A 20,286-nucleotide genomic window follows, 5' to 3' on the forward strand; every position below is an offset into this window, starting at 1 on the left:
AGTAGTAGCCAAATATTAGAGACAGCCAAAACCAAAAGGTCTAGATTGTTCAGAGACAATCCTATGCCTCTCATCTTTTTAGGGCCTCTACCACCGTAATGCACAGCTCACAGCAACAGTGGATCCTTAACCCACTGAGTGAGGCCAGGGATCATGCCCACATCCTCATGGATACTGGTAGGGTTCATAACGTGCTAAGCAACAACTCCTTAAGCTTTTGAGACACTGGATGCTATTAGTTTAACAGGTGAATAGCAAATAGTAATTTAAGAATTCCCATCATGGCTCATAGGAAACAAATCTGAGTCCATGAGGACATGGGTTCAATCCCTAACCTCGCTGAATGGGGTAATCATCCACCACAGTAGTGAACTGATGAGACTTGGATCCTGTGTTGCTGTTGCATAGCTCCTACCCCACCCCTGCCCTGGGAACCTCCATATGCCAAGGGTGCAGCCCTAAAAAGGAAAAACAAAACAAAAAAACCCACCCATTTTCAGGATGCTCCTGAAAAGCTTGCTTGGACTTATGACTTAGTCTTTAGGGGTGGGAGGGTGGTACACTGCCTTCAAAGATCTGGAAGCACCAGTCTTAAGCTTAGCCTGAAAGGGACTATTAGCCATTCTGTGCATTTAAACAGGGAATAACCAACTTGATGGACACAGGAGCTCTCAATGTGGCACAGTGCATTAAGCAGCCTGGGGTCAATTGATCCCTGACCCAGGAACTTCCAAAACAAAAGGGACACAAACATATATCCAGGAGTCTTTTATTGGTCATTTATATACCATGTACCAACATGTGCAAAAAGTCAGTTTTTACACCTAAAAGAGCCTCTTGTCTCTTCATTTGCCTCTTTGTGTAGTGTCTCTCTCCTGAAAAGGAAGTATAAGCCAGTGTGTTAGTACTGCCCCAATTAATCAATGCTACTCAAGCATTTTCCTAAGAGCCGGTCTCAGTCCCATATCCGCATTTATCATCCACAGATGTCCACTCAGATAAGGTTTCATCCTGGACCAGTCACAGCCTGGAAAAAATACCCTGAGCTACTCTCCCACCCTCCCACAGGAGAGGCATGAGCTCAAGCCAAGGTTCTTAACCCCTGAGCCACATTGGGAACTCCCTTGTACGCATTTATTTGTTTGTCCCCTAGTTGTGAAAGCCAACAAATAAGCCAGACAAGACAAGGCAGGCCAGGTATAAATGCTATATTTAAAAAATAAGATTTAAAAAAACCCAGACCTGAATAGCCTTTGCTACACTGCTTAGGGTCATAGCAGTCAAAAACTTCTGGAAGCTGCAATAAAGTTGTGATAAAACTTCAGGTAGACATTTAACTCACCCAACTGTAGATCCACAATCAGAGATGGATGACAGCTTTACTGATAAAAAATCTTAGGAGGATAAAAAAGGAACACTCAGTCAAGAGACTAAAAAGCTATTGATAAATCCCTCCCAAATACAGAACTATTCAGCAGTCACTATACTAACCGCCCAACGTTTTACATACAGCCTCTCTGTAAGCCTAAGTTTATCTCATTATACAGGGATCTCCCTGTAAAAGAAGTTCCAAGAGAATTCAACCTTGTTTGAAACTAGCCCACGTGCTCTGTAGAAGACTACAGGCCCCGTAAGGACAGCTTCAGTACTGTTATTCCTCCTCTTACGACCACCAAGACCAGTGTTCAGATCCGATGGGAAAGGGAACCGGAGGGTCAGACCGTCTTCACCATCCAACTTACCTTAGTGTAAAGCACAGCTCCAGGAAAAGCTGGTGTCTTCAGATACTTCAGCACTATCGGGAACTGCCAGTAAAACCCAGGGGTAACCTACAGAAAATAAGTGTAAAAGCTCTAAGAGTTCCCCCATGGCTCAGCAGGTCAGATCCCTGACCTGGAAACTCCTGCATACTGCAGGGACAGCACAAAAACAAACACCTAAACCAGACTTGCTGCTGCACAGTGGGTTAATAATCCAGCTTGTCTCCATGGAGGAGCTGGTTCTGTCTCCAGCCCTGGTGCAGTGGGTTAAGGATCGGCCACTGCCACGGCTTTAAGTCGCAGATGCAGCTTGGATTTGATCTCTGGCCCAGGAACTTCCATATGCCACAGGTGCAGGGGTGAGGACCAGCTCTAAAATAAAAAACTGAGAAGTTACGGAGTTCCCGTCGTGGCGCAGTGGTTAACAAATCCGACTAGGAACCATGAGGTTGTGGGTTCAATCCCGGGCCTCGCTCAGTGGGTTAAGGATCCAGCATTGCCATGAGCTGTGGTGTAGGTTGCAGATGTGGCTCAGATCCCGCATTGCTGTGGCTCTGGCGAAGGCTGGCAGCTACAGCTCTGATTCAACCCCTAGCCTGGGAACCTCTATATGCCACAGGTGTGGCCCTAGAAAAGACAAAAAAAAAAAAAGCCTCTAGTATATTATTCTTAACATTAAAAAAAAAAAAGAAAAAAAGGGAGCTATAGCTCCACTTGGATCCCTAGCCTGGGGAACCTCCATATGCTGCGGGTGCAGCCCTAGAAAAGACAAAAGACAAAAAAAAGTTGATCGAATACACCCATTTACATGGAAGTGACAGAAATGCATGGGCTCAGGTGGAAAGCTTCCAGCCCAAGTTCTTTTGATATTATAGGAAAGGCGAGTGGCAGCTGCAGGTACTATGCTGACCTGTGCTGTCAAAGACTCTCCAAGTTGTTCTTGCATGCAGTTGGAGATCCCATGGCCACTACAAGCCACAGCCCTTGGAAACATGCTGTACGGAGCCACCAGGTAGCTCCCAAATTAATAACTCCAAAAACCTACCGGGTCCTCAGAATACTGTGTTCCATCAGTGTCATGACCTGAGTCTTCCCTCACTGGAAAGGTCAACTTCAGTCAGCCTGGACTCTTCAATGGCAGACCTAAGATGAGAACACACATGTCCTTAATGATCTTACTTACCGGTCCCTTCCTTTGGTCTCAAAAATCAAGGTTCTGACTGGCCTTTGGTCCTATACTGATGCCATAAACTTTTCAGGGCAATGACTCAAAGACCTGTGCCACCTGCCACTGGATTTTCCCAGGAGACATCCAATCCACTCCCATTTGCCCTCCGTGCTGGTTCTTGTCTCTGCAAGCTACTTCTCAAAAGCCTTATTCTCATAACTATACACAAGCCCCATACATGTCAATAAAAGCTATACCAGAGCAATGGCAGGTACCAAGGGAACTGTCTTTTCCTGAAATGTTGCAGATCAGTTACAGCAAACAGAACGGCGACCGTCAAGGAAAACTGTCACTCTGGGCTCCTTTTTGACCACAGCAGCTATGTGGAAGCAGCCGCAGCTTCGATAAGGGCCACAGGGCATTCTAGGTCACAGGGCAGCCCGAACACTCCGCCCTCAGACTCACCTAAATCACGTGCATTACGACTATCACCAATTCACCTGCTGGGACATTCTGGAGATTACAAAAGAAGATATCCCGTTAGTCCAAATCTGCACTTTATCTTGTTAGGACCATCTTGTCATCCCTATTTTATATGAGATCTAGATTAAACTCTTTGCTGAATGTCGCCTATCAATGTAGAAACTGACAAAGCTGGGATTCAAAATAAGATCTCAACGACTAAACCCATCTTCCAGAAAACCCTGTTCTTCTATCCTCCAGCAATGACTTCCTAAACATATATCGTGCAGCCAGACAATTTAGGCGCAGGCAAGGAAATCACGTACCCCAGGTCACCAAGCAGATAGCAGTCAAAAGCATATTCAAGGTCTGGCTGACCCCACCGCGTGCTCTCCCCTCAAATTAAGCCACTTCGTTTCCAGAACTACCGTGCACCGGGCCGCTGCCCACGTTACTCACCCATCACACTGGAGCGCAGGGCCGCTCGGGGCCAGGCTGGAGCAGGGCGCGGCCTTCAAGGGGTCCGGCCCCTCTCACTGCGCCTGCGGCCGATGTGGCCTAATGGACCTCCGCTCTGCCAGGCCGGCAGGTCCGCGGCCTTGGTGCCGCGCTCAACATTCCGTAGCATCGTGAGGCAACACAAAGGAGCGCAGTGCGGGTGGCAGCGAGACTAAGGAAGAGTACGGCGTGAACCGCAGCAGGCAGAGAACTGCGGTAGCCTTCACGACACCCACGCGGCCACCTCGAAAAAGGACGGCGGTGCGCCGTAAGGGGGTTTATATAGGCCCCGCCCCTCACGGTCGCGCCTGACAATTGGAGCAGTGCGCCGCGCGTACCGCTGGGAGTTGTAGTTCATTCGCCTCCAGCGTGGGGCAGGGCGTCTAGCTCCCAGCTGCAATTGCCCACGGGGAGGGAGTCTCATCGCTGCAAAGGTCCTCCTTCGTTCAGCACTCTCTGAACGTCTGGTATGGCACAATGGGCTCACAAATACGGCCATGCCTTATGGAGTTCAGTCCAGGAAGACTTTGAAAATCGGAAGTTAATAGCTAATCCTTTGAGCTGGAAAAGGGCTCTCTGTTCAGACCTCGATGGGAGAGCAGAGACTTGACTAGATTTAGGGGAGGAGCTCTTCGAGGTCTTCTTGGAGAGGGGTCTTGGGAAGGCCTTCTTAGGAAGAGGTATTACTTATTCATGAGATGAATGCATCACTTGTTCAAGGCTTATCTGCTACGCTAATAGATAAATAAATTTGCAAAGTGCTTACTAAGCCCACTATGCTTGTTTATCTCAGTTTTCTCGATTATCGCAGTTTTCATAATAACCCTGTATATGGGTATTATAATTGTGTTCTTTTTACAGATAAGGAAACTTATCTGAGTTGATCATATAGCTAGCAAGCGTGGTAAGGACTGAGATCCAGGAGTTTACCTCAGACACCACACTCTTAATCACAGTGCTGAGTGCACTTTTTTTTTTTTTTGCTTTTTGGGGTCACACCCATGGTATATGGAGGTTCCCAGACTAGGGGTCTAATTAGAGCTACAGCTGCCAGCCTACGCCAGAGCAATGCCAGATCTGAGCTGCTGCTGCCACCTACACCACAGCTCACAGCAAGCTGGATCCTTAACCCACTGAGCCAGGCCACGGGGGTCAGGGATGGAATCCACCACTTCCTAGTCGGATTGGTTTCCGCTGCACCAGGAAGGGCACTCCCTGCCGCTGGGCACTCCTGCTGGGCGAACGTTTTGTCCGTGTAATGAATAAGTGTCAGTATAAAAACAAATAAGGAGTTCCCGTCGTGGCTAAGCAGAAATGAATCCGACTAGGAACCATGAAGTTGCGGATTTGATCTCTAGCCTTGATCAGTGGCAAAATTTTTTTTAATTAAAAAAAATAAAAACATAGTAAGAAGTTCCCGTCGTGGCTCAGTGGTTAACGAATCCGACTGGAAACATGAGGGTTAGGGTTCAATCCCTGGCCTTCCTCAGTGGGTTAAGGATCGGATGTTGCTGTGACCTGTGGTGTAGGTCGCTCGAAGACACAGCTCCGATCCAGCGTTGCTGTGGTGTAGGCCGGTGGCTACAGTTCTGATTAGACCCCTAGCCTGGGAACCTCCATATGCCACAGGAGCGGCCCCAGAAAAGACAAAAAGACCAAAAAAAAAGTAATTGTCAAGAATTCTATGGACATCTATGGAATTCCCCTTGTGGCTCAGTGGGTTAAGAACCTGACTAGAAACCATGAGGATGTGGGTTCAATCCCTGGCCTCAGTGGGTTAAGGATCGATCCATTGTTGCCCTGAGCTGTGGCATAGGCCGGCAGCTGCAGCTCTGATTCAATCCCTAACTTGGGAACTTCCATATGCTGTGGCTGTGGCCCTAGGGGAAGAAAAAAGAATTAAGCATCTATTCAATGTTTAATCTATTCATTATTTTTATCCTTACATACTCTTAAAAAAGTAAGTGTTACTATTATTATCATTTTGTGGAGAAGGCCACAGGCTCTCCAAGTGTTAAGGAGCTTTCTGATGACTTCCAAATGTGTTTCTTCAGCCCCAATTCTCTCCTAAGCTTCAGACTTTATATCCTGCTGTTTCTGTGATAGCTACACGTGGATGGATATTTATTTTATTTTGCTTTTTTTTTTTTTTTTTTTTTTTTAGGGCCACAACTGCAGCATATGGAAGTTCCCTGGCTAGGGCTCTAATCAGGGCCATAGCCACCGGCCTACACCACAGCCACAGCAGCTCAGGATCCGAGCCATATCTGCAACCTAGACCACAGCTCACAGCAACACTTAATCCACAGAGTGAGGCCAGGGATAGAACCTGTGTCCTCATAGATACTAGTCAGATTCATTTTCCGCAGAGCCATGGCAGGAACTCCCAGACGGCTATTTATTAATAGGCTTCTCAGTACACAGCCTTTCCTCCTCCAAACATGCTCTTCCCTCATCTCAGTAAGTCCTTAGGGTGACCCAGGACTCCTCTCTTCTCTAACATCCCACTCCCAATCCATCGGCAAACCCTGTGTTCTCCACCGACGCTATCTTTATCTATGACCCACAAGATCCCACTCCTCTTCTAGCCAGTCTCCTTGATTCTGCCATTGCTCCTGCAGGCTGGTCTCAACATGCCAGCCTGGCTGTTAAAAAGCATTATCTCCCTCTTTTTTTGAGCAACATCTGTGGCATATGGAAGTTCCTGAGCCAGGGATTGAATCAGAGCCACAGTTGCAACCTATGCCACAGTTGTGGCAACGCCAGATCCTTACCCCACTGCACTACAACAGGAACTCCCAAAGACCATTATCTTGATTGCGGTGTCTTTGCGGGTGTACAAAACTCAAGAATTAAGCATCTATGGAATATTTTTAGTAAGTACAATTTATTACATATCAATTATATCTTAATAAAGATGTTAAAAAAAAAAAGAGAGGAGTCAGATTATGTTATTCACCTGCCCCAAAATCACTGACTTCTCAATACATTTGAAAATAAAAGCGGAAGTCCCCAAGAGGGCCTCAGAAACCACATATATCTGGCTCCTCCTCCTGTCTGCTCTCACTACCCACCACTTGCTCATTCATTCTGCTCCCTCTCTGTGGCCTCTCTGCTCTTCTTGGAGCACCCTTGCCTCTCCCACCTCAGGGCCTGTGCTCTTCATGTTCCTCCTGCCTGGAACTGTCCTTCGTGGCTTCACAGACAACCACACTGCACACTGCCACCCTTCCCCTGGGCTTCTATTCAAATGTCACCTCCTCAGACCACCCTCTTTTGAAATAGCACCCTGCCACCCTTCAAACCATGGCTTGATTGTTATCACGTTTCATATTAATTTATTTTGTCTTTCCCATTACAATGTGAGTTCCCCAAGAACACGAATTATGTCTTTTTTTTCCACTGCTGTATAAGTGCCTAGTATATAAAAGATGGTCAGCATTTACTGAAATAATTACTAAGTGAATGAATGAATGAATGAATGAAACTTGGCCAAGGCCACATAGCTAGTAAGCATCATTTGGAACTGTAACTCAGATCTGTCTAATACGAATGTGCATAACGTACCTGCTATGACACACAGTAACTCCAGAACGACGCTCTTAGGTGATCTGCCTCACTTAGCTGAAGGGGAAGCGGATTTGGAGAGGGGAAATGATTTGCCCTTAGGTCACATAGGGAGTCTGTGACAAAGTCAGCTGAATCCAGATTCTGGGGCCAGGTGCAGTTAGAGTCAGGCACATGATCCCAGCCCACAGCAGGAGCATCTAGGAGAGAGGAAGTTCAAGGAGTCAGATGCTGACAGTGCACTCTGCCCCCACGCGCTGAGCAGAAAGGCTTCTGGGACGCCTGGTTTCAAACTGCCTTTCAAGCTGTTTCATGCCTCTCTGCCTTTGCCCAGCTGCCCCTGCCTGGAGTGCCCCTCCTTCTGACCTCCCCAGCTCCCGCTTGTCCTTGGAGACCCAGCATGACCTCCTCCAAGAGGTCTCCTCTGATTCGGTAGCCCCCCCCTCCCCCCCGCCCCAGTCCAGCTTTGTTGTGGTGTTTGAATGAATAATGAGTGAATGAATGAATGAATAGCACTTATCCACTTTTATTCATTCATTCAAGCATAAATATTCACCAAATTCCTACTTTGTGCCAAGCACTGAAGATAAAGCCATTGGTCCTTGTCCCCAGGGGGCCTGAGCCTAGAAGGGAGGCAGACGTTACACTGGACAGAAGGGCCTGTGACCTTAGTCAGAGATGGACTTCCTGAGGACAGAGATCTAACCTGAGGCCTGAAGTAGGGGTTGCTTACCCTTTGAAGAGCCGGAGAGGAGTGTTCTCAGCGGAGGGCTGAGAAGAGGGAAGATGGTCAGCATGGCTGGAGCTCAGAGCGCCAGTGGTGGGTAAAGAAGGGGTGGGGGTGGAGAGCGGGGGAATTTGCACAGGCCTGATGCAACAAGTATTTTTCCAGCTGAGCAGAGCAAGGTGAGGAGAACATCCCAATGGAAGAATCCGCAGGGCATGTGGGAGTGGGGCAGACTCTCCTGGTTTCGGCAAAGCTGGCAGGAAGGATTCCTTTCCCAACACCTCCCCTCCCCATCTGATGCTCCTCTCTCTCCTTCTGAAGTCAGGGACAAGCAGACTTGAGCCCCTTTAGGCACTACTATTTAAGTGACCAAAGGCCAGGATTACTAGGAGACCCCACAAAAGGGCTTCTCAGTGATTTATTTAGAGGTAGGTACAAGAAAACCTGGGCCTTCCCTAGTCCCCAGCCTATCCAGCCAGAAACAGACTGGGAAACTAGTCTCAATCTTCCATGCTAGTGATTTTAGATTGGATACTTAACTTCTCTGAGCCTCAGTTTCCTCATCTGTAAAAAACTGGGCAGACTAACATCTACTCACAAGGTTATATAAGGAGGAAATGTGATGATGTGACGGTTTGTTTTAGGGAGAACTGCTCCCTACTGCCGGTTTGCCAAAACAAGTTAAACTGGTAACTACCATCCACAGTGGGACAGTGGGATTAAACCTATGGTCTGTTTGGGACCAGCCAGAACTCCCTGAAATCCTGAGTGTTCAGAAGATCAGACTGGAAATTATGGAGTTGATCTTGGATACAGATGTGGTTGCCTTCCTCCTGCCCCTAACCCAAGTGAGACCCGATGACTTTGTCTGGTCCTTTGGGAATTTGCTTTGCAGTCCCCTTTAGTGGCATCAAAGGGATAGTGAAGGGGGAAAAAAATCTAAGAAGTTCCCATGTGATGCAGTGGGTTAAGGATCCAGCATTGCCGCAGCTGTGGGGCAGGTTACAGCTGCATGGGTTTGATCCCTGGCCCAGGAACTTCCACAAGTCCGAGTTCTGCTGTGACCTGAGAGAAGCCACACATCTAAGCCTCCGTCTCCTTAGCTCTAAAATGGACACACTATGGCCTTCTCAAAGCATTGCTGTCCCAAAGCATTAGGAACTGACCATCTGGCCTCATAAATGTTAGCTGTCCTGTCCACAGCCAATTGCCCTTCCTCTGGAATTGCAGTTGTACCCTGCCTCTTCTACCCTACTGTGTCCAGGTCCCTCTCTGGGGCCCAGCGCAGGCAGGGAGGAAGCAATAGGGACTGCTGAACATTGAACCTGAACATTGAACACAAGGCCCCAGACCAGGGCCAGTGGGGCTCCAGGAAAGGGGCATGTGGGTGGGGAAAGAGCACCTATAAATGATCAGCTTTCTTGAGTGGTGTCTCCAGGTCCAGCAGCGGGGGCCCTACTGGGAGACTAACAGAGAGTGGGGGCTGCAGAGAGAAACCGTCCCAACAATGAGAAGTGGATGCTCTGGCGCTGTTAGATTCAGGTCAGTGCAAGTCTAATTCTCCCTAGTCCTCCTCCCCACATTATCTAGCTTAATTTTTTCATCTTGTGAAGTAGGGGTTATTATCCCCATTTTACAGAGGAGGAATCTGAAGTCCAGAGTGAGGAATTGACTTGCCCAGGTGTTTCCTCGGGTTTGGGTTCCTCCAGGTCCTTTTCTTTGGTGCCACAGACGCTGGTCAGGGTGGCTGCACACGGCCCGGGGGCGGGGCCCGTGGAGGGGGCGGGGCTGGGGCGGAGCCGCAGGGCGCGGCCCGGACAGTCGGTCTCCCGGCCGGAGGGAGCCCAGACGCCGGCCATGGAGGCTGGGGGCTTCCGCTACCAGTTTCGGATCGCGCTGCTGGGGGACACGGCTGTGGGCAAGACGTCGTTGCTGCGGCGCTACGTGGCGGACGCGCCTTGGATACCAGAGCCCGAGCCGGAGCTCGAGTCGGCGCCCACGGTGGGCGTCGAGTTCTACAGCCGCACTCTACAGCTGCGGGCCGGGCCGCGCGTCAAGCTGCAGCTTTGGGACACTGCGGGCCAGGAGCGCTTCAGGTGCGCGGTGGGGGCAGGGCTGGGGCGGAGTGGGGTGGAGGTGGGGCGGGAGAGGGACCTCTGGTTGGGGCGGCTCAATGCCTGTCCCCCTGACCATGGAGGAGGTCAGTCGCAGTGGCCCAAGTAGAGATCTGGGGGTCCCCATCCTGGATCTGAGTCCTTCACTTTTTTTTTTTCTCTTAGCTCCGCACCCCCGTCATATGGAGGTTCCCAGGCTAGGGGTTGAATCGGAGCTGTAGCTGTTGACCTAGGCTATAGCCACAGCCACAGCAACACAGAATCCGACCTACACCACGTATCGCGGCAGTGCGAGATCCTTAACCCACTGAGTGAGGCCAGGGATCAAACCCATGTCCTCCACGGGAGCTCCTAAGTCCTTCACTCTTGAGCCATTCATCCTGCAAACACAGCCTCTGAGCCCAATACCTGAGACCTGGTGCCCTGCCCCAGAGGAAAGTTTTGACATTGAATTTGAAGGGATGAATGACCTGGGTGTTGAAAAGCCCATAGGAGCAGAGAGAGGGAGGTGTCAAGGAGATGCGAAAGGAAGAGAGATTTGTGTTGGCGATACAGGATGCATAGGAGTTTGCCAGCCAGAGAATGGGGAAACAAAACCTGCAATCGGAAAAACATCAAGAATGCAGAAATGGTCGGGAGAGTATGGAAATCAAAACCGCTCCTTTAGAGTTCCCATCATGGCTCACTGGAAATGAATCTGACTAGCATCCACGAGGACATAGGTTCAATCCCTGGCCTTGATCAGTGGGTTAAGGATCCAGCGCTGACATGAGCTGTGGTGTAGGTCACAGACATGGGGGGGATCTGGTGTTGCTGTGTCTGTGGTGTAGGCTGGTGACTACAGCTTTGATTTGACACCTAGCCTGGGAACCTCCATATGCTGCAAGGGCGGCCCTAAAAAGGAAAAAAAACCCCAAAAAACCCTGCTCCCTAAGTGGGGAGCACACAGTTACTTGGGAGAGACAGACGCTGGGGAAAAGACTCACAGGGCAGTGTGAGATGAGCTATAATGGGGAGTGTGAGGCAGTCAGTGGATGAAGGGAGTCCTGCCTCTGGGGTGTCTTGAAGGTGTCTCATAACTTACTCCCTCCACCATCAGGTGCATCACCAGGTCCTTTTACCGGAATGTGGTGGGTGTCCTGCTGGTCTTTGATGTGACAAACAGGAAGTCCTTTGAACATATCCGAGACTGGCACCAGGAGGTCATGGCCACTCAGGGCCCCGACAAGGCGATCTTCCTGCTGGTTGGCCACAAGAGTGACCTGCAGAGCATGCGATGTGTCTCAGCCCAGGAGGCGGAAGAGCTGGCTGCCTCCCTGGGCATGGCCTTCATGGAGACCTCTGCCAAAAATAACTGCAATGTGGATCTGGCCTTCAACACCCTCGCTGATGCCATCCAGCAGGCCCTGCAGCAGGGGGACATCAAGCTGGAGGAGGACTGGGGGGGTGTCCGGCTCATCTACAACACCCAACCCCCCAGGCCCCTCAGCAGGAAGCAGCATCCGGGCCTATGCCAGTGTTGACTCTGGGAGGGAAAGGGTTAAAGCAGCGCCACCCTCAGAAGGCCTGGGGGGATGGAGAGTGTTAATATCTCTCGGGAGGGCAAATGGCAGAATCTGTCCAGACGTTAATATATACAGTATCCTGGCACAGTCACGCCTCTTGGATTTTAGGGTCTCAGAGCTCAGCCCCTTTCCACCAGAAAGGTCTAAAAGGCCAGGTTTGCAGCTTCCTGTCCTTAAGCCTGTTTCCTCCAGCAAGAGGAACTCATAAAAGACCTCACCTCACAGGGGGTTGAGAGCATGAATGGGTGGCATATGCTCAGCCAGGGCCTCCCACACTGTGAGGATGGAACGGCGAGAACTGTCATCACTGCTCTTTCTTGGCTTGGATGTGGCCATTTTTGGCAGCGTCCCTGGACTTGGACGCTGAACCGCTCAGCGTGTGGACACTCCCACACAGGTGAGAACAGGTACAGGGAATTTTAGGCTTTGTCAGCCTTGGAGCCTGGATGAAAAAGTGTGCCCTCAGGAGTTCCCGTCGTGGCGCAGTGGTTAACGAATCCGACTAGGAACCATGAGGTTGCGGGTTCGGTCCCTGCCCTTGCTTAGTGGGTTAACAATCCGGCGTTGCCGTGAGCTGTGGTGTAGGTTGCAGACGCGGCTCGGATCCTGCGTTGCTGTGGCTCTGGTGTAGGCCGATGGCTACAGCTCCGATTCGACCCCTAGCCTGGGAACCTCCATATGCCGCAGGAGCGGCCCGAGAAATAGCAAAAAGACAAAAAAAAAAAAAGTGTGCCCTCAAACCCAGGTTGCTGCTCAGTGTCCTTACTCCATGGCCAGGGGCTGGATCTGGGAGGCAGGGATGAACGTGAACAGCTCCTGTGTTGGGCACACAGTGGACATGGGGATTAGCCACCAAGATCTCCCTCAGGGGGCTGAAGAACCCATAGCTCCCTCCCCACAGTACCTCTCAGCTCCTGGGAGTGCTGCCTGGGGTGTAGCTCAGTTCACTCTGGGAACTGCCTGACCATGGGGTCAGCCCACATCCAGTGTCAATCTATTAAATCTATTGGTGGGGGAGTGTTCAAAAGCCTGACCCCCTTGCCCCGACTCTAAACATCTCTGAAGATTGAACCTAGCTTCATCACTCCATGCTGTCAGTTGAGGCCACTGTTTGGACATCACAGCTAAATTCTTCTGCTAGAGTTCCTGTCGTGGCTCAGGGGTAACAAACCCTACTAGTATCCATGAGGATGCAGGTTTGATCCCTGGCCTTGCTCAGTGGGTTAAGGATCTGGCGTTGCTGTGAGCTGTGGTGTAGGTTGCAGACACAGTTCAGATCTGGTGGTGGTGTGGCTGTGGCCAGCAGCTCCAGCTCAAGTTGGACCCCTAGCCTGGGAACTTCCATATGCCACAGGTACAGCCCTAAAAAAAAAAAGGCAAAAAGTATAGTAAATAAAAAATATATATATATATATATATATATATATAGGAGTTCCCATTGTGGCACAGTGGTTAACGAATCTGACTAGGAACCATGAGGTTGCGGGTTCGGTCCCTGGCCTTGCTCAGTGGGTTAATGATCCAGCATTGCTGTGAGCTGTGGTGTAGGTTGCAGACGTGGCTCGGATCCTGCGTTGCTGTGGCTCTGGCGTAGGCCAGCGGCTGCAGCTCTGATTCAACCCCTAGCCTGGGAACCTCCATATGCCATGGCTGCAGCCCTAGAAAAGGCAAAAGGACAAACAAACAAAAATATATATAAATTATCCTGTTCAATATTGCTTCCCTCCTTTCCTCCCTCTAAGCAGGTGTTGATCTCAAGAAACCCCTGGAGTTCCCTTATGGCACAGCAGCTTAGGGATCCATTGTCGTCACTGCAGTGTCTCTGGTTGCTGCTGTGGCATGAGTTCACTTCCTGGCCCAGGAACTTCCATACTTCCATGTGCCACAGAATCCCTAATAATATGAGTGAATTGTCGCCACACAGCATAGTACTCAGAGTCCATCCTTTGTACCTGACATCGTACCTGACACTGTTAGGCTGGAATTGAAGTGGTTTTTTAAGTTTTCACACACACACAGAATCCCCTAATAAAAGTCTGAACACTGGAGTTCCCATTGTGGCTCAGTGGTTACAAACCTGACTAGTATCCATGAGCATGCAGGTTTGATCCCTGGCCTCTATCAGTGGGTTAAGGATCCGTGGTCACCATGAACTGTGGTATAGGTCACAGATGCAGCTTGGATCTGGTGTGGCTGTGGTGTAGGCCGGCAGCTGTAGCTCTGATTCGACCCCTATCCTGGGAACTTCCATATGCCACAAGTACGGCCTGGAAAAAAAGAGACTGCACACTCATACCCACCTCAGAATCTGCCTCCTGGGGAACTTAACTTGCAGCTGAAACTGCTAGGCACAAAATTTCCACTGGCAATGTAAGGCTTTAGGGAGGGAAGAATCTTAGCAGGTATAGAAGGGGTCATTTAACTCACTTTGTGACCTGGAGCCAGTTACTCTACCTCCTTTAGTCTCAGATTCCTCCTCAGCAACCTGTGACTGCAAATCCCTCCTTCTTAGGATTCTTGGGAAGTTTTCAATGAAGATGAGTTTCTTAGCTTCCTCCCCATGGCAACTAGGCCAGGGTGGGCCTCTCTGTTCTGCCTCCTCTTTTTAAAACATTACTCATCCTTTTGACAGGCTTGCAAGTTTGGCCCAATTCTCCTCATTTTGGGAAAGCTTGGGCCAGGACAGGGAAATGATATGCTTTAGAGTATATTATTATTCCTTCATCAGAAATGTTTTAAAATAAGCTAGTACTCTGATCTGAGCTCTGGGGGTTCAGTAGTGAACATAACAAAAGCTGTTCTAGGGCCAACATTCTAGTGGAAGAGAAAAAAAAACAAACTAGTAAGTAAATGGAACTAAATGATTTCCAGTTGTAAGTGCTACAAAGACCACAGATCTGGGAGATGGGCCTGAGGGTGATGGGGGCTGCCTTAGAGCAGGTGGCCAAAGAGGTGAGACCCACAGGAGGAGGAAGGCCAAGCGAGAGCAGAGATCTAGATGGGGGTAGTGTCTGGCATTGATTGGGTACTTCTTATGTATCATGTGAGGTACTGATAATAATGATAAAATAATATAATACTGTTATTATCCCATTTTACTGATGTGGAGACTGAGGCCCAGAAAGATTAAGTGAAGCCAGTAAGTAAGCGTGGAGCCCTGCAACAAGAAAGAACTGGGCTCATTCTAGGAATTTACTGGGGATCTGAATAATAGAATGAAGTGAAGCAGGGAATGACCCTCAACTTAGTCTGTGGTTTTTGTGTTTTTTTATATGTTTTTTTTTTTTTTTTTTTGCTTTTCAGGGCTGCTTCTGCAGCATACGGAAGTTTCCAGGCTAGGGGGTGAATTGAAGCTGCAGCTCCCAGCCACAGCCACACGGAATCAGAGCCACACCTGTAACCTCCACCACAGCTCATGGCAAGGCCAGATCCTTAACCAACTGAGTGAGGCCAGGGATCAAACCGACGTCCTCATGGATACTAGTCAGGTTCGTTACCTCTGAGCCACAATGGGAACTACCCAGTCTGTGTTTTCTAATCATCCAGAGCTTCCCTGGACAGGACTACAGGACTGCTAAACTGGAGCTTGTTTGGGAGATGAGCCTCTGGTCCTGGGGACAGAGACTGTCAGGTGCTCAAAATAAATCCCTAAATCCCTGGAGAAAGAGAGGAAGTAAAGGAGTTCCCGTCATGGCGCAGCAGAAACAAATCTGACTAGGAACCATGAGGTTGCAGGTTCGATCCCTGGTCTCGCTCAGTGGGTTAAGGATCCAGCGTTGCAGTGAGCTATGGTGTAAGTTGCAGACTCGGCTCAGATCCCTCAGATCCCACATGGTTGTGGCTGTGGCTGTGGTGTAGGCCTTGGCTAACAGCTCTGATTAGACCCCTAGCCTAGGAACCTCCGTATGCCATGGCTGCGGCCCTAAAAAGACAAAAGACAAAAAAAAAAAGTGAGGAAGTAAAAACTGACCTTCTGTCCTCTCAGAATCCTGGCCGGGTGTGGGAGAAGCAGCTTGGAGGCCCTGCCCACCAGGAAGAGACATCACCCACTGTCTCCAGTTGCCTCCCTTGAGGAACGTTCAGCAGGCTGTAGTCACACATCTCTCTAACCCTCTCAGCCTTGGTTTCCAATCTGCAAAATGGGGATAATAGTTTCTGTCTCACAGGGTTGTTGTTAAAGATGAAAAAATGTATTATGTGAATCCCTGCAACATATATGGGCTCACACACTATGGAACTAGCTATTTCTATGGCTTATTATATTATTATTATTACTATCACTATTATTGTTTCTATGGCTTATTTTATTTATTTATTTATTTATTTTTATTTTTGTCTTTTTGCCATTTCTTTGGGCCGCTCCCGGGGCATATGGAGGTTCCCAGGCTAGGGGTCCAATCGGAGCTGTAGCCACTGGCCTACGCCAGAGCCACAGCAACGCAGGATCCAAGCCGCGTCTGCAACCTACAGCACAGCTCACGGCAACGCCGGATCGTTAACCCACTGAGCAAGGGCAGGGACCGAACCCGCAACCTCATGGTTCCTAGTCGGATTCGTTAACCACTGCGCCACGACGGGAACTCCTCTATGGCTTATTTTTAACCCTGAAGCAACCTTATGAGGTCAAGCTGACCTTGTCAGTTTCATAGCCAGGAACCTAAAATAAAGTCTGGGAGGGGAAACTGATGTGGCTCACTCAGTAAACCTGAGCCAGCTCAGTGTTCCAACAGCTCAGTTGTCTGCCACCTCGGGTCAGGCCCAGAAGTTCCTACCTTATGCTTCAAGGCTGTGATCCCACACTCATAAGCCCCTTCAGTGTAGCAAAACCTTTGGAGACTGTAAATAGTTTTAATGGGTATGATTCTGGCCCAGCGGAAGGAAGCAGCCCTGCCCAGCCCACTGGCTAGAGGAAAGGCAAAGAATAGGACTAGAGAGTGGGAAAGAGGCCAAGGGAGGCAGGCCCATCTGAGGGCTGCCCACTGTTCAGAAGCAGGCGCCCTTTCTCCTAAGGCAGGGCCCACGGCCCGTTTACTGTTGCTGTAAACTGTTTACTGTTGCTGCCCCCGTTTCCAGTGCAGATTGTGCCAGCCCTCTTGAGGGGCTCAGGCCTGTAGGGTGTGATTCAGCATCCACTTTGCCCCACAGGGAATTTTTTTTTTTTTTTTTTTGGCCATGGCCATGGCATACAGATGTTCCCAGGCCAGGAATTGAACCCACACTATAACTGTAACCAGAGCTGCTGCAGTGACGAACACACGATCCTTAACCTGCTGAGCCCACCAGTGAATGCCTCCAGGGATTTTTTTTAAAATACGGATTTGAGGAGTTCCTTGATGGTACAGTGGGTTAAGGATCTGATGTCACTGCTGTGGCTCTTGCTATTGCTGATGTTGTGGCTCGGGTTTGACCCCTGGCTCAGGAATTTCCACATGCCACAAGGGCAGCAAATAAACAAACAAACTACAGATTTTTTTTTTTTTTTTTTTGCTGCCCCCATGGCATGTGGAAGTTCCTGGGCCCAGGGCTTAAACAAACACCACAGCTATAACCAGAGCCACAGCAATGACAATACCACATACTTAACCTACTGAACCACAGGCAACTCCAGTAAAATACAGAATTTTTTTTTTTTTTTTTTTTACAGCTGTGCATGGCATATGGACTTTCCAGGGCAAAGGGACAAATCAGAGCTGCAGTTGCAGCCTATGCCATAGCCATGGCAACACTGGATCTGAGCTGCAGCTGCAAATTGTGCCCCAGCGTGAGGAAATGCAGGAGCCCTAACCCACTGAGTGAGGCCAGGAATTGGAACAACATCCTTACAGAGACAGCATTGGGTCCTTTTTTTATTTTATTTTTATTTATTTATTTATTTTTTGCTTTTTAGGGCTGCACCCACGGCATATGGAAGTTCCCAGGCTAGAGGTTGAATTGGAGCTACAGCTGCTAGCCCACAGCACAGGCACAGCAACTCAGGATCCAAGCCATCTCTTGGCAACACCGGATCATTAACCCTGAGCAAGGCCAGGGATCGAACCTACATCCTCATGGATCCTATTCGGGTTCGTTAACCACTAAGCCATGAAGGAAACTCCCCAACATTGGGTCTTTAACCAGTTGAGCCACAACAGCAACTCCTAAAATAAAGGGTTCTTTTTAGAGCCACACTGGAGGCATATGGAAGTCTCTGGGCTAGGGGTTGAATCAGAGCTGTAGCTGCCACCCTATGCCACAGCCACAGCAATGAGGGATCTGAGCCAAGTCTGTGACCTACGCCACAGCTCACAGCAGTGCTGGGTCCTTAAACCCACTGAGCGGGGCCAGGGATCGAAACTACATCCTCATGGATCCTAGTCAGGTTTGTTACTGCTGAGCTATGACAAAAACTCTGTAAATATAAATTTGACCTGACTGTTCCCCTCTTAAAATCCTTCCCTGGCTCCCCAGTACCTACAGGGTAAAGTCCAAACCCTTTCTCTCCAATCCAATCTGATCTGGCCCTATGGGAATCTCTACCTACTTTGTACAAATTTCCAACCAGCAATGGTGCTGGGCTTTGTATATGATATTTCCTGTGCATGAAGGCCCCAGCCCTTTCCCTCTCCTTTGTTAGCTGATCTGCCTGCAATGCTCAGAAAAATATCACCTGCTCTAACCATTGCGTTAGCCCAGCTGCCAAAAACAGGGCAGGCATTGCAGTTAAACCTGGGTTTGAATCTCAGCTCTCCTATGTACAATTGTGGGACCCTGAGGAACTCACTGCATCTCTCTAAGCCTCACTGGACTCAACTGTAAGATGAGGATAACAATACCTAACTCACAGGATCTTAGAAAGGGTTAGAGGAGTTCCCCGCCATGTCTCAGTGATTAACAAATCCAACAAACATCCATGAGGACGTGGCTTCAATCCCTGACCTCACTCGGTGGGTTAAGGATCTAGCGTTGCCGTGAGCTGTGGTGTCGGTCACAGACACAGCTCAGATCCATTCCCTCTGCCCTTTAGAAGGAACAGAGACAAATTTATGCCACTCATGGGACCCTTTCTGAAGACCTTGCCTGCTCTGGGAGCCACTGAAGCCTAGTGGACAAAGAGGGAAGGCCCATCCTGCCGACCATGTGCAGGCCAGAACCGAAGCCATCTAGGTGGGAACCCAGATCTCTCCTCTACCTCTGAGTCTCAGCTTGATGGCAAAAGAAGAATGAAAAAATAAACTAAGAATAACTCCTACCTCACAGGTTTGTTAGAGGATTAAACAACACAACTTGTGTTAAGTGCCTAATAAATATTCCTTCTGCCAACAAGCCCTCTCTGTGTCTTCCATGTGTTGTTTCCTTGCCTGGAATGTTCTTTGTCCATCTCTGTTCAAACTCTTTAATCTTCAAGGCTTAGTCCAACCTAACATATCAGTTCCTTTCCTGAGCCTTTGGGGCCCTTACTTGATGGGCTTTCTTCTTTGCAGATTTCAGGCTCTGCTGTACCTTTTTGTCCCACTAGAGGGTAGCTCTTCAAGGCCACCGTTGAGTCTCTTGCAAAGGCTACTTTGGGCAGGGGAACACTGGCTTTTTAGCACCATAAGGGAAATTTTAAAACAGAATCAAGGAGTTCCTGCTGTGGCACGGTGGGTTAAGAATCCAACTGCAGCAGCTCAGGTTGCTGAGAAGGCATGGGTTGGAAACCCCTATCACCTTTGGGTTCTGGCTCCACCTCTCTCGCTTTAAGTCTGAACCAGACGCAAACCACATGGTTTGTGCCTCAGCTCTGGCCTCGCTCCTCCTGGAGGCTGGCCTCCTGCACTGCATGCATGCTCTCTGGCAGTGTCATTTCTGCATCCTCCTTCTAGGAGACTGAACTGTGGGAAAACCATCCTTGTTGAGACGGAGGGCATTATTGTCAAGGGCCTCACCCAGACAGAGGGGTGGACTTCGTGGACAGGTCATGCTCCAGCTGTGGGACACAGCTGGCCAGGAAAGGTCCTGGGCTTGGCCCCTGTCCTGCCTTCTACATCACTCACCCCTGAGGGGGAAGAGCCTACCTATCCGGAGGGAAAGGAGCCTTGGAGGCCATGACAAACATGAATTCTAGACCAAGAGCACAGGTCCAAATCTTGGCCTGCCAGGGACTGCGGGAAGGTCACAAGATCTCTCTAAGCCTCGATATTCTTACCTGTAAAATGAGGGGCTACACTGGGTGAATCCAAGGGCCTTTTCTTTTCTAACTACAGGTAAATGTAAGACCTTAGTCCAGCTCTGCCCGCCTCCCTGCTTCACCTCACACAGAGGGGACCTTCTCCAGAATGGCTTTTTTGTTTGTTTTTGTTTTGTTTTGTTTTGGCTGTGTCTGCAGCATGCAGAAATTCCTGGGCCAGGGATCAAACCTGTGCTACAGCAGCAACCCAAGCCACAGTGGTGACAACTCGGGATCCTT

General features: G+C 49.4%; 1 protein-coding gene, 1 long non-coding RNA gene and 4 other non-coding genes across 6 annotated transcripts; 1 reads left to right on the plus strand and 5 right to left on the minus strand.

Moving 5' to 3' along the window:
• Positions 1–753: 753 nt before the first annotated feature.
• On the minus strand, positions 754–4,110 carry LOC125134061 (uncharacterized). Its single transcript, XR_007136551.1, has 6 exons — positions 3,850–4,110; positions 3,394–3,441; positions 2,806–2,903; positions 1,743–1,829; positions 1,343–1,394; positions 754–875 (listed from the first exon to the last, which is right to left on the minus strand). It is a non-coding gene; the product is annotated as an uncharacterized LOC125134061 (long non-coding RNA).
• Positions 948–1,021, minus strand: LOC125134828 (small nucleolar RNA SNORD99). The gene has a single exon (XR_007136824.1). It is a non-coding gene; the product is annotated as a small nucleolar RNA SNORD99 (small nucleolar RNA).
• LOC125134809 (small nucleolar RNA SNORA61) lies at positions 1,584–1,716 on the minus strand. The gene has a single exon (XR_007136806.1). It is a non-coding gene; the product is annotated as a small nucleolar RNA SNORA61 (small nucleolar RNA).
• On the minus strand, positions 2,628–2,758 carry LOC125134803 (small nucleolar RNA SNORA44). Its single transcript, XR_007136801.1, has one exon. It is a non-coding gene; the product is annotated as a small nucleolar RNA SNORA44 (small nucleolar RNA).
• LOC125134787 (small nucleolar RNA SNORA16B/SNORA16A family) lies at positions 3,210–3,344 on the minus strand. The gene has a single exon (XR_007136786.1). It is a non-coding gene; the product is annotated as a small nucleolar RNA SNORA16B/SNORA16A family (small nucleolar RNA).
• Positions 4,111–9,984: 5,874 nt separating the features above from the next.
• Positions 9,985–19,163, plus strand: RAB42 (RAB42, member RAS oncogene family). The gene is made up of 3 exons (XM_047792896.1): positions 9,985–10,278; positions 11,396–12,258; positions 18,865–19,163. The coding sequence occupies exons 1-2, from the start codon at positions 10,040–10,042 to the stop codon at positions 11,817–11,819; spliced, it is 663 nt and encodes a 220-aa protein (XP_047648852.1). The 5' UTR covers positions 9,985–10,039; the 3' UTR covers positions 11,820–12,258; positions 18,865–19,163.
• Positions 19,164–20,286: the final 1,123 nt, after the last annotated feature.

This window comes from Phacochoerus africanus, chromosome 8 (genome assembly GCF_016906955.1).
Source record: "Phacochoerus africanus isolate WHEZ1 chromosome 8, ROS_Pafr_v1, whole genome shotgun sequence".
Lineage (NCBI taxonomy): Eukaryota > Metazoa > Chordata > Mammalia > Artiodactyla > Suidae > Phacochoerus > Phacochoerus africanus.

Bases quoted from the DNA above. Each gene is read 5' to 3' on its own strand.
- RAB42 (XM_047792896.1), top strand. From the start codon at position 10,040: ATGGAGGCTGGGGGCTTCCGCTACCAGTTTCGGATCGCGCTGCTGGGG. The intron at 10,279-11,395 runs GTGCGCGGTGGG...CTCCACCATCAG, and splicing joins GCGGGCCAGGAGCGCTTCAG to GTGCATCACCAGGTCCTTTT.